General features: G+C 38.4%; 3 protein-coding genes across 3 annotated transcripts; 1 reads left to right on the top strand and 2 right to left on the bottom strand.

Annotated features, from left to right (window-relative positions):
- Nucleotides 1-98: 98 nt before the first annotated feature.
- LOC116195880 (18 kDa seed maturation protein-like) lies at nucleotides 99-951 on the bottom strand. Its single transcript, XM_031525274.1, has 2 exons — nucleotides 613-951; nucleotides 99-516 (listed from the first exon to the last, which is right to left on the bottom strand). Exons 1-2 carry the CDS (start codon nucleotides 718-720, stop codon nucleotides 304-306), a joined length of 321 nt encoding a protein of 106 aa, XP_031381134.1. The 5' UTR covers nucleotides 721-951; the 3' UTR covers nucleotides 99-303.
- A 1,331-nt stretch (nucleotides 952-2,282) lies between these two features.
- On the bottom strand, nucleotides 2,283-3,225 carry LOC116194768 (11 kDa late embryogenesis abundant protein-like). Its single transcript, XM_031523656.1, has 2 exons — nucleotides 3,017-3,225; nucleotides 2,283-2,924 (listed from the first exon to the last, which is right to left on the bottom strand). The coding sequence occupies exons 1-2, from the start codon at nucleotides 3,122-3,124 to the stop codon at nucleotides 2,505-2,507; spliced, it is 528 nt and encodes a 175-aa protein (XP_031379516.1). The 5' UTR covers nucleotides 3,125-3,225; the 3' UTR covers nucleotides 2,283-2,504.
- Nucleotides 3,226-7,733: 4,508 nt separating this feature from the next.
- Nucleotides 7,734-8,799, top strand: LOC116195114 (VQ motif-containing protein 25-like). The gene has a single exon (XM_031524090.1). The coding sequence runs from the start codon at nucleotides 7,800-7,802 to the stop codon at nucleotides 8,304-8,306; it is 507 nt and encodes a 168-aa protein (XP_031379950.1). The 5' UTR covers nucleotides 7,734-7,799; the 3' UTR covers nucleotides 8,307-8,799.
- Nucleotides 8,800-12,536: the final 3,737 nt, after the last annotated feature.

Here is a 12,536-nt window from a genome sequence, read left to right as displayed (position 1 = left end):
AGTTTGTTAGAGCATCGTTAGAGTTAACAGTCATAAGATCAATGACAATATATGATTTAGCAGATCTCACCATCATAAGATCGTTAGTTGGCTGATCCTGTTGCAAAAATCTAACTGATTCGCTAATCTCTTATTCGATGACACAGGAGAAAACTTGCTACTACCTCGCCACTGCGAGTAAAGAAGGGAAAAACAAAGAAAGAAATCGGAAAACACGAAAAACAGATATATCCCTCTAAACCCAAAGGGCATCAGAAGGTTGCAGCGCTACGGACGTCGTCAGAACCCACCCAAACGCGAGTCCTAGCCCCTGGTGCTGCTGGTATGGGTCCCAGATGCGTGCGGGCCAGCAGTAGTCATGGGTCCAGGTTGGCCAATGAAGGCGGTCTGCTCGCGGGCAGCTGCATTCTGGTTGTAAGCCTCCAGCGTGCCGAGCTTGGCTTCATCTATCCTCTCCTGCTTCCTCTCGGTGGCCAAGTCCTTGTCCATCTGGGTGTTGGCAATCATCCGGTCCATCTGCACAAATGCATCCCCACCATAAAACTCTCACGTCTAAGTTAGGAATAGAAATTTCCCACATTGTGTGCTGTATGTATGGCATGTTCACGGTACCTGCTCCTGGGCAGTAGCTTTCGCCTTCTCCATGTTATACCGCGCGGTGGCGCCCAGGTCCGCCAACGACTCCTTGGCCGAGGCCACCGCTTCCTTAGCCGACTGCATCTTTTCTTTCTTCTGCGTGTCTTTGGTCGCCAATAACTCTCAACAGAACTCCTCGCGACAACGATCGATGGTGGTGATAAGTGCGTAGCCGATCCGTTCAGCTTATGAAGGGGCTTGTGGAGCAACGGCACGTGGCACGGGATCAGGAGCAGCTGCCACGTGGAGGATGCGCAGGCGCAGAGAAGCCTACGCACACGGAGGGATGCGAGTGATGGGACCCCCGCTTGCCATGGAATTTGCTTGTCGCTAACGGTTTTTACGTAGGGACCTGCAACTGCCGTTTCATCGACACGTGTTCTGTAAGTTAGTTGGTCGTTAATGGCCTGTTGGAAGGAAGAAATTTTGGTACCCTCTCTTCCTAATTGCAATAGATCCACATGCTCAGTCATGACAGATTTCCCTATCATTCTAAACAAAGTTTTTGACGTTTACGTGGACCGCAACGAGCGGCCCATTTAAAATTATAATTATGTTGACATAAGCTGTGTGACATGTACAAAATTATTGAGTTGAATAGTAGAAGTCGTCGTGGCTTGTTTGGTATTAAAAATAAATTTAACTCAACTCAATTCAATTCCACTTTCAACTCCACTTATCTTTAATTCAACAACACAATTATTATTTTTTCTTTTTTCTTCAAAATTTTTAACCATTCAATTCAATTTTTAATACTAAATTCTCTCAATTATTCACTACATTTTTCACAATTCAACAATACAATCATCACTTTCTCTCAGCTATGCATTACTTTTTTCACAGTTCAACAACACAATCATCACTTTCTCTCAACTATTCATTACTTTTTCACACTTTTTCTCATAATTCAACAACACAATTATTATAAATAAATTAAAACCAAAACTAAACTCTAAAACCAAACGCGGACGCTTGGAAGTAGAAGGAAATATTACATGTGTCAGGACGGGGTCTAATATTATTATTATTCTGCCCTGGACACTGAAAAAGAAATCCGACTCATGTTCACCCGAGAAAGCGGAAGAATTGAGCTTCCTCAGCAAGTATCACCCGACGTACCTATGCATTTTTCTCAATAAAAAGTATGTTCCATTTGTTAAAATTACAACCAGCTCAAAAAGGAGCTTATAAGGAAAAACAAAGACCAGGGTCTAAGCTTAGGTTAATACTTCGTCAGGAGAGTGCGGATAAGGAGTATGAGTATAGCTAGTAACTTTCCATTTCGTGATACAGATTTTTGAGTATGATTCGTGTTTTTTAGCCATAGGCTTTGTGTGTGTGTGTGGGTGTGCAAGTTTGTGCACAAAACAGGTTTATAAGTAAACCCCCATTAACCTCTCGAAGCTTAATTTAATTTTTAAATATTTTTTTAAGACGTTTGAATGAGACATTTTTTCTGTTACAGTTACACCAATTTGTACACGGTCAGATGCACAACGTCTTTTATGTGTCTTGTAATTTTAGATTTATCATTAAATTTCGCGCAGGTAGGTTGTGCATACATCTGTTGGATTTTTAACCCCAAACTGCCCTAATATCAATTAAATCTTTACTATAGCAAAGTATGCCAACGGAAAATGTCCCCAAAAGATCCAATTCAGATTTAAAGCTAAGAAACACAAACTTTTATTACATTACCAACTTAATACAACAAGACAATTTCAAATCAAAGCAGACAACGTATCCCCTCATAAAAACCAAAGGGGATCACACGACATCAAAACATAACAACACTCGCTTCTTTATTCAACAACCATACATCACGCGAACGGCACCACACGTACAGCATTCCCTAGGGCTGGAGATATTTAAGAGTATTTCCCTCCAGTTCCACCGGTTCCATGGCCGTAGTACCCGCCCTCCGTCCCATGCCCTTGATTACCCCCACCTGCACGTGGATTGTGGGCTGTCGTCCTGCCAGGGCCACCCGGGTGGGTCCCAACAACCCCCTCCGTAACCTGGTTCGTGGGCTGCCCCGTCCCGTGGCCCGGGAGGGCGGACATCTGGTGGGTTCCCGTGGACTGACCTGTCGCCCCGGTAGTCGAGTAGGTTGTGGTGCCGGTGGTCGTAGTGGGTCCAACTTGGCCGGTGGCGGCAGTTTGCTGCCGGGACGCCGCGTTCTGCTCCTGGGCCTCCCGTTTCTGGAGCTCGGCCTGCTCCATCCTCTCGTGCTTCCTCTCCGTCGCCATCTCCTTCTCCACCGGGTCATGGGCCGTCATCTTCTCCATCTGCAACAATCAAAGAGTCCCCACATAAGTAAATCACTACTCACATCTCATCTCATCTGCGCTTTTCGATCCAAACAAACAAATACGTATACCTTCTCTTGTGCCGCGGCTTTGGTCTTCTCCATGCCGGACTTGGCGGAGGCGCCAACGTTCGAAGCCGTCTCCTTGGCGGAGGCCGCTGCGTTCTTCGCCGACTGCATTTTCCTTACTCTTCCCGAACTTGCTATTTGAAACCGAGACTCTTGCTTGTCAATAACTGATGATTAACTAAGCAGATGCAGATCGATGATGAGCGAGAGCAGCCGCATGCAGGGCATATATATAGAGCTAGGGATGGGACACGTGTCACAGCAGTAGATGCCACGTGGAGGACAAGGGAGTGAAGCTGGTCGGGGGCGATGACACGTCCGATGGTGCATGTGGTGGGTGTCGCGGATAGGCGGGACCGGATGGATTCCTGTCCCGTCGTCGCTACGCCTGAAGGGACTACGGGGCGGGTTTTACGTGGCGCGCCGTAGCTGCGGTCTGGTCGACACGTGGTGTTCTGCTTGTTTGGGCTCAGAGGGTGGACCTCCTAGATGGTGGGCCTATGGGCAGGCGTCGGCCCATCGTATTGCTGCATTGAGAAATAAAAAGGGAATGGAGGGGAAGTTCATCTATACTATTTTACATAAAACGAGAGATGAGGGCCATTAGGCTTTTGGTCTCAATTTTAACTCTCCAAAATACTTTTGACGAAATAACTCTAATTAATATAAACCACAATAAATGTGACAAATAACTACCAATCCACTACCCTATTTTTTCTCCTTTTTCTTTTCCCTTTTTTCCTTGTTTTGCTGCCCATCACTTCCTCTTTCTTTCCTTTCCTCTTTCAAATTTATTATCCGTAGACTAGTACTTTTATTTAAGTCTATTATAATCGAAAAATTATTTTATTTTATATTCACGCATAGCGCAGGTAGTGCGTTTAGTATTCATTGGGAATTCACGAATTCTGAATTTCAAGTTGGTCCAGATTTTTTTTCGATCTGTACCATGATATCCAATTCTTGATCTGAATTTCTCTAACCGTAAAGCTTGGATTTTGATATAGTTTCATCTTTGTTCATTCATTTCCGATCGAGTTTCGCTCTATATTTTAGACTAAGGCCATCTCTAAGCACCTTTAGCAAGCTGTATTATTGTGAACTCCACGTTCGTTGTATTGAATCTAAAATTTTTCTACAGAAAAACGTTAATTATCTCATTCCTTTAATGAATAGTTCCTTCTGCTTACACGTCGCTCCATTAACTTCTATTTAATATGTATCACACCTGAGAAATTAATGCAATGACTAAAATGGTTCCTTAAAAAAATAGGAGAAGTTCCCAGGGGATAAAGAAGGAATAGATTTTAATACGACTATAATAGAACAATCCTCAAATACATTGCTTGGATGGTGTCCCATGGCCATTTTGCAATGAAATGGAAAAGGTAAATAAAAAAAAAAAAGGGTAAGGCTTTGTTTGGTTTGGAGTTCAATTTCATTTACTCAACTCCACTTAACTTTATTTATCTTCAATTCAACTACACAATTATTACTTTTTTATTTTTTTTATCTTCTACTATTCAATTCAATTTTTAACATTAAATTCTCACAACTATTCATTACTTTTTCCATAATTTAACAATACAATCATTAATTTCTCTCGACTATTCATTATTTTTTCATATTTTTCTCATAATTCAATAACATAATCATTACTTTTTTATTTTCTCTATGCATTTTATTATTACAACTCAATTATATATATATATATACACACACACACGCATAGTTTTCATTTTTATCTTAGTTTTGGCACGAGTTTTTATTTTTAATGTAAAAAATTTCGACGTTTATATTTTGTTTCAAATATGACACACTGTTCATCGGCTTTGACAGATTCTATTTAATTGTTGACATGGATCATGACAGTGTCACTTGGACTCCCATCCACCAAGGAAAATCGAACACAAGTACGATTTATCTTTCTAAAATAAAAAATAAATCCTATATTTTTTGTTTTCACAAATACGCCCCACTTCTCTCATCCCTCCTCAACCTATCATCTCTCTTTTGCAACTATTTATCTCTCTCTCTTCCCTCTTCCTCCTTCCCCATCAACTGTTTCATTTGACGACGGATCCGATCATCTTGCAAATCTAAACTTGTCCACACATAAAAGAACTTAACTCGAGAGCAGAAACTAATTACGACACTGTGAATTCACATGTACGGCAATTTGATGTCTAGAATGTATAAGACTTGTGGCAATGGAGGGAGGTTGACGAGAAGGAGGGAGAGGGAGACGAGAGAGTGATATAGTTGCAGAAGATAGAGACAAGATATGTTGAAGAAGGAAGGTAGAGGTGTAGTATATTTGTGAAAACAAAAAAAAAATTATTTTTATTTTAGAAAGATAATTGGATGTGGGTTCGAATTTTATCGGTGGATAGGAGTCTATGTGACGTCGTTATGCCTCACGTCGGCAATTAAAAATAATCTATCGAAGCAGACGAATGGTGTGTCAGATTTGAGACGAAATAAAAACATTAAAATTTTTATGTTTAAAATAAAAATTCGTGCTAAAATTAAAGTAAAAGTGAGAACTTTTGTGTTTTTTTAGTGTAATTCGCGTAAAAAGGAAAAGGAAAGTTAAAAGGATACAGCTAACAACATGCCCAATCGTGCGCCCGGAAAAACCCAACTGCTCCCCCCTAACCGCGTAATCCACTGGGGCCTGATGGCTGTACGATGATTACAGGTGGTGGGCCCCGCCATGAACCGCAGCCTCGTTTCGCCACGTGGCGGTTAGGTTCGTATATAAGCCTGAAGGCGAGGGTGGGGCCGACACGAGAGCCGCGTGAGCAATCTCGGCTGGGCTGACGACGGAGCCCTGACCTCTGTGTGTGTGTGTGTGTGTATTTTTATCTCTCCGGTCTGTCTTCAGTGGCGCAATGTCTGTCTGCAAGCCATTTGCATTCACGTGCATATCCGACGGTTATCCTGTCAGGACCACAGGGGATGCTAATCCCCATGCGCCGTACCGCATATTATTCCTTCTCCTTTTCCCCATATGTATATTCTAACATCGAAACCTTAATGGATAATTTATTTTGAATCGAATCGGTTTACGAAGGATAAATCTATTTTAATATGAATTTTTTTCGTTATATAATCAAACTTAAAAAATTATTTAAGAGATAAATGTGAATCGCATGAATCAACTAAGGGGATCTTTCTCCGTCTTGCTCTTCCAAACTATCTTGCCTTTTTGTTATTATTTTTAAGTTTCCGCCACTTTCTTATTGATTTTTTTCCCTCAGACCATGAATTGAAATATTGTAGTGCGAAAAAAAAAATCACAGAACGTGCTATCATTAATTTGTATTTGGGTATCAGTTTTTTTTTTTCATGCATTAGAATTTACATTTGTTAACTGATAATCTATAAATGACGTTAAATCTCTTGATCTTATATTAGTAAAATTGATTGCGAAGTGTATGCATTTGACTTATATGTATCTGAAAGCTGAAATAAAAACACCGTGAGAGTCGAGATGCATACCAAAAATACACTTTTCAATATGGATATTGAAATCTTACCTCTATTTGTTCGAAGAGATTGAAAATTCTACCATGGTTGACGCTTAGAATTAATCATAATAATTTAAGTAATTACAGTACGAAAAGCTCTAGAAAATCCTGTCGGCGTCTAATGTGTCAGCTGTCATAGTAGTTTTTCAGTGCCGACCATGGTAGAATCACTCTTAATTTCTAGGTACTTTTTTTTTTTACGCGAGATGTTGCTCATTTCAAAGTTAACCTTTCTATACAGAGAGAAACACAAGAATTATTATTGCTTGTAATTAAACATCTCGTGAGTTCGATATCTAAAAGTCAGGATTATCAAGAAAACCTTAGTTAACTTTGAGGAAATTAATAACCTGGACAACTTTAATATTTGCAATATTAAGGTAATTAACTGTGCGTTTGGTTTTAGAGTTAAATAGAATTGAATTTTAATTTTAATTGGTTTGTAATTATTGTATTGTTGAATTATGAAAAAGTAATGACTAGTTGAGAGAATTTAGTATTAAAAATTAAATTGAATGGTTAAATTTTTTTTTAAAAAAATATAATAATTATGTTGCTGACTTTTGTTGTGTAGTGAGTATAGTTAAAGTTAAAATTAAACTAATTTCCTCTCCGGCCCCGGACGTGAATCTGAATCAAACAGAAAAGATATTTGAAAGTGGGAGGCAAATCATTGTAATGTGTCCCCTTCGAGTAACTTGAGGAGGCCATAGACGTATATCTCAATTATTTTATTGACTATCCTGCCCTTTGCCAGACAATAACACGACATTCATTTCAGCCTCCTCTTGCCCCTCAATGACAGCTTAATTAATTGACTTCATTTATTTATTTATACTTATTTTTATGTGGACAACCCGGTATTCGGAAATCCAATTATTCCTAACTAATCCAAGTTCGAATCATGTCGACTCACTGAGAGATAAAACTCTCTCAATTGTGGATTTCCTATACTCATGCGTATCAAATCCAAAATCTTAATTAAGGGAAATAAGTGTTGAACCAATCTATGGTGGTGATTTCATTTATTATTTTTTAATTATTTAATCATTAATATTTTTTTGGTGAATTATTATTAATATTTATTTATTTATGTATATCTTGCCACTAAAAGTATTTTAAAATTCTTCCTTAATTCAACTCTCTCCCCTTATAAAAAGCCATCCTTCCTCTTCTTCCTTCTCTAGACAAAAAACAAGACACACCAACTCTCTCTTTCTCTCTCTCTCTCTCGACCTCAATCACTTTGAGCCATGGAGGAGGTGATCATGAGGAAACAAACTTTCATGGACGGCTCCACTCCGTCCCCTCTATCGGTCCGTCGAGACTCGAGACCAATCGCCAAAGTCAGGCCCAAGATCCGCATAATCCACATATTTGCGCCCGAGATCATCAAGACTGATGCTGCGGACTTCCGCGAACTCGTCCAGAGGCTCACAGGAAAACCCACGCCGAATCCCGATCAGGCCCATGTCAAACCTGCAGGCTCCAGCAAGAAGAAACGCCCAAAGGTTCCCCGGAAATTAAATGATGATCCAGCTGGGAGTATGGCGAATCTGCACGACAAGCCCTCGATGATCACTAGAAAGATGGAACCGTTTGGCGGTTTGATCAGTAATACTACTTCTCAACACGAAGACTACTTCTCGGGGTTCTCAGACATAGACCGCTTCATCCAGGATATCAGTGAGTTGCCCTTATTGCCTTTGGATCCATTTCATCACAGTCATTCGTCCTTCGAAGCAAGTCAACTTTCCTAGAGGAAGGAGATGGAGCTTAGCTTTTGGGTGCTCGATCGGTTTAGCAAAACAAGGTTTTGCTTCTGTCTTTGTGGGATTCTGAACATGATTCGTGACTCGATTGAGTCGACTGTCCGATATGTGGTACCAAAGTCGAGCTCATTTCTTCCTTATAAATACGAGGAGGATAGAGGTTGGCGGTTGGTCAGTCAGTCTCCCGAAACCTCTTAGTATCGATCTATGACCAATGTATAGACTACCGATTTTCATCATAGGTAAGTTTAATATAGAAAAGCTCTATTGCTGCAAGTATCTGGACTGCAGCAGCTATATATATAACTTGGACCACGCCTCCATTCCGATCTAATGTGACCTAATTCGTGATGAACTGGGATTTCTTTCTCTTTTTGATTATTTGAGGTTGAGGGTTTTACATTCCTAAGGGTTCTGCTTGTTTTGTGAGTTGAATAGTGGCATTTGAATCTTTAGATGTCCTTCCTATATATGTTCTCTATATCAACATTTGCTCAACCGCTTTGAGCTCGCAAATCCATGTACTATATGTAAAATCATAAAAATGATGATGTTCAACTGAGGAGAAGAGGCGTTCATGAAAAGGCCGATGTGAATATCCCACAAAGCACATTAAGACATTAATGCCATTTCATCATAATGTGCATTTATCTGTATACATGATGTTATCTGGTGTTTACTTGGCTCAAAAGTATGGAGTTGTCATACTATCGGTATTAATTCAGCCCTTTGGATCACTACCTTATGTACCGACGCATGAGTTAATTTGGAGAAATCCAACAAATTTCTGATATTATGTGTTTGGAGGAAACTGAACACGATTGAAAAAGGCCATATGGTATCTGAATCTAATATTTAGCACTTTGAATCGCTACGTTATGTGCCGCATGAGTTAATTTGGAGAAATCCGACAAATTCTGATATTGTGTGTTTGGAGGAAACCGAACACGATTGAAAAGGGCCATATGGTATCTGAATCTAATATTCAGCAACTGGCATGTACAAGGCAACAAGACACATTAATATAGGTTGATACTCGTATATATAGTTTGATCATGTAATATGCATAAAGCTTGCAGCATAAGATAACCCAAAATTAGAGGCTTAGGGTTAATATCAACATTGACTTGGAGCTTCTAAGTCAGCAGTTTTCGTAATATTTTATTCACAAATTGCAAAAATTTATAATAGATGTTGTTCGAGCAAAAATATATCTTGTTAAGCTACCCATTACGGCTATATATAATTATACTAAAGATGGGATTAGGATGACACAGATAGAAGCAAACATAGGCAGCTGTATATAGTATACTCTTTACCATGCACTAGAGATCTCCATAGTCGTTCAATTAGGACGTGCCTTAGATCAATCACTTCGTGGTCGTGCACACCAAAGTTAAATTAAGAGAGAGTCTGTCCCGCTATCGGGACCATATGCAATGAACTTTTAGAAATTTGGTGTTCCGCGCAGAAAAAAAAAATTCATTGTTGATCTTTTTACACAAATTTTCCTATACAGGCAGAAGCAACCAAGCTTCCATGTCTACATAATCGTTTAAACACATATAATTTTATGTACGACAAAAATTAATTTAAAATTGCTTTCTTCTTTTTCTATGTGATTATCTATCGTGTATTTAATTTTCACTTGGAGGCGCGACATGGCGTGCGACGCTCAGCAGCAGCCAACAGACAGATTACCCAAGTCAATAAGAAAGAAGACCGTTCCATGTCTTCACGTCGCACGTGTTTCTTTGCTCATACTCTCGGGCTACCGAAGCCGATGAAGCCTCGAGCAATAGATAACAATAACCAATCATTCTCCCTTTCTTGGTTAGATATATCTAATCACAAACGGCCAATATTATTCGCGATTCAAGATATTAACGTGGTGTCGATCCGAGTTCACAAGAAGGATTTATAGTATTGATGAATTTTCAGATGAGGAAGGGTTACAATGTTGAATTTGGTATGGACCTATCTTAGACCAACCCAGTTCTCCCGGCTTACGTGCAATTTAGCACTAATGTGAACTCAATTTCATTTAGGAAGAAAGATTTATAGTTTTCATTATTATGTAAAAACAATAAAAAAAATTTCAATTAGTTGATGCAAAACGACATAATGATTATTAATTAACTGCACCGAAGTATTTGGTGAAATGTGAATGCCAAAGTAAAAAAAAAATAAAAAAATTCGTAGACCCTGTGGACGATGTAATTGTTAGGGAGACGTATGGGGAAGGAGGGGATGAATCATGAATGTGCGTGGCGTTAATTTTGGATTATCATAGTGTTTCTGGATGGATGCATTAAAGTCAAATTCGCGTGCGATGTCTTGAGGTCTAATGGGTTCACACTCCACACTGTATATGCTGTCGTCTGTACCAACCCACTCTTCCACAAATTATCCCAATTTAATTAATTAATTTCTTTTCTTCTTAGTTAAATTTATGGTCTAATTTAATTGCCATAAGCTCTTAATTTAATTAATTTATGGTCACTATCATGGATGATGGTCAATACATGGCTGGAGACAAGTAATCAAAGGTAAGGCACGTGGTGTTGTATGTAAAGAGAAAAGAAAGAAGAAGAAGAACCAAAGTCCAGAAGCCATAAATAGGGTGATAATTAAGTTATCTATGTGAACTAATTAGGAGCAAGAGGTGAACTATCTTAATAAGAAAGAGTAAGATTTTGATTTGGGCTTATTCGATTGGGACACATGATTAACAAATCGAGCCGAATGGAAGTTGGTTTAATCGTTAACTAGTCTACTTGTCCGGGTGTTGGGTAGGCTTTAATAGTGAATTTATGATGGTTGTAGTAAATTCATTGCCTTAATCAAAGAAAACTATTTGGATATCCAAGAAATGTAAGTTCATTAGAAGAGATTCGAAAATATGTAAAATAATTAATTAGATAATTATATAAAGTCTATCAAATATCAAAGGGACGAAAATGATCAATTAATCATGAACTAAGAGATTGTTGAAAAATTTACATGGAAATTTCTCATCGCATGAATGGAAGGCTCTTGTGAGAGGAGTTTAAATTTATGTAGATAGATAGATAGCTAGACAAACCGACAGATATGCGTGGCTTTTATGATGAATTGATAGTTTGTAATAAATTCTTTTTATCGATCGAGAATATTATTTGAATGTTCAGAAATTAAATTCATTAGAAAAGATTTGGGGAAATGTAAAATAATTGATTAGATATTATTTAATTATATAAAATCTACCCCATGTATTAATATGGAGATACAAAGGGTCGATCAAATATGAATTAAGGGATTGTTGAGAAGGCCATGTGAAAACTCATCACCGCTTAAATGATAGGTTTCGTTAGGGAAGCAGCGGTGCAGATGTCGTGTGGATACCTCCGAAACCCTAAAAGCCCTAAGACCCTAAAAACCGTGCACCGCATCCGCACCATATCTTTTGCAATTTTGAAAATTGAAAACCAAATCCACATTGCCAAAAAATCACGATTATTCGCACTACAACACAAAGTTAAGTTAAATAAAAATCTAGAAAAGCATAACAATTAAAGAAACACATTAAATAAAATCCTATAAATAAAAATTATCCTTAAATTTGTATTCTATCTTTATAGTTTTATTATAGATAAATTAAGAAATCAAGTTGAATTAGGATTGGGTTTGGACAAGTTATTGAAAAATTACCCTATTATATATATATATATATAAATATAAATATTGCGGCGCGATCTTAATCGTGATTTTTTCATCAAAATCATATCTGCATCACATCGCGGTAGTTTTTGAAATAAAAAAAATCATATCCGTACCATAAGCATTTGGTGCGATTATGTAGTGCTAAAAATGGCATCACAGAAAAATGGTGCAGTTATCTGTGATACCATTTTTTAGGAACACCATTGCCATCCCTAGGTTTCATGAGGGGAGTTCCAAATGGTGTGTGTGGGTCCTTTACCCGAAACCATCAAAGTGGCTTTCGATCTCCAATTGATTGACCCAAATAACAAATAAAATAGAGAAAAGGACCCCTACCGAAAAAAGTAAAAAATAGAGAAAAGGACAAGATAATAATAATAATTGATGTCAACAGCAAAAATCTCAATCAAATATATATTAACCCAATTTTCACACGCGGAGTGACAGAGGAACTTACTTACCAATTTACCACTTCCAAAATAAATGCATGCGAAATTGGCTAATATTAAATTCAAA

The sequence above is a fragment of the Punica granatum genome, chromosome 2 (genome assembly GCF_007655135.1).
Source record: "Punica granatum isolate Tunisia-2019 chromosome 2, ASM765513v2, whole genome shotgun sequence".
NCBI lineage: Eukaryota > Viridiplantae > Streptophyta > Magnoliopsida > Myrtales > Lythraceae > Punica > Punica granatum.
Note: the sequence above shows the minus strand (reverse complement) of the source record. Positions and strands in the feature narration are given on the sequence as shown.

Coding starts and splice junctions, on each gene's coding strand:
- LOC116195880 (XM_031525274.1), bottom strand. CDS start 720: ATGCAGTCGGCTAAGGAAGCGGTGGCCTCGGCCAAGGAGTCGTTGGCG. Junction 517..612: donor AAGCTACTGCCCAGGAGCAG/GTACCGTGAACA, acceptor GCATTTGTGCAG/ATGGACCGGATGATTGCCAA.
- LOC116194768 (XM_031523656.1), bottom strand. CDS start 3,124: ATGCAGTCGGCGAAGAACGCAGCGGCCTCCGCCAAGGAGACGGCTTCG. Junction 2,925..3,016: donor AAGCCGCGGCACAAGAGAAG/GTATACGTATTT, acceptor TGATTGTTGCAG/ATGGAGAAGATGACGGCCCA.
- LOC116195114 (XM_031524090.1), top strand. CDS start 7,800: ATGGAGGAGGTGATCATGAGGAAACAAACTTTCATGGACGGCTCCACT.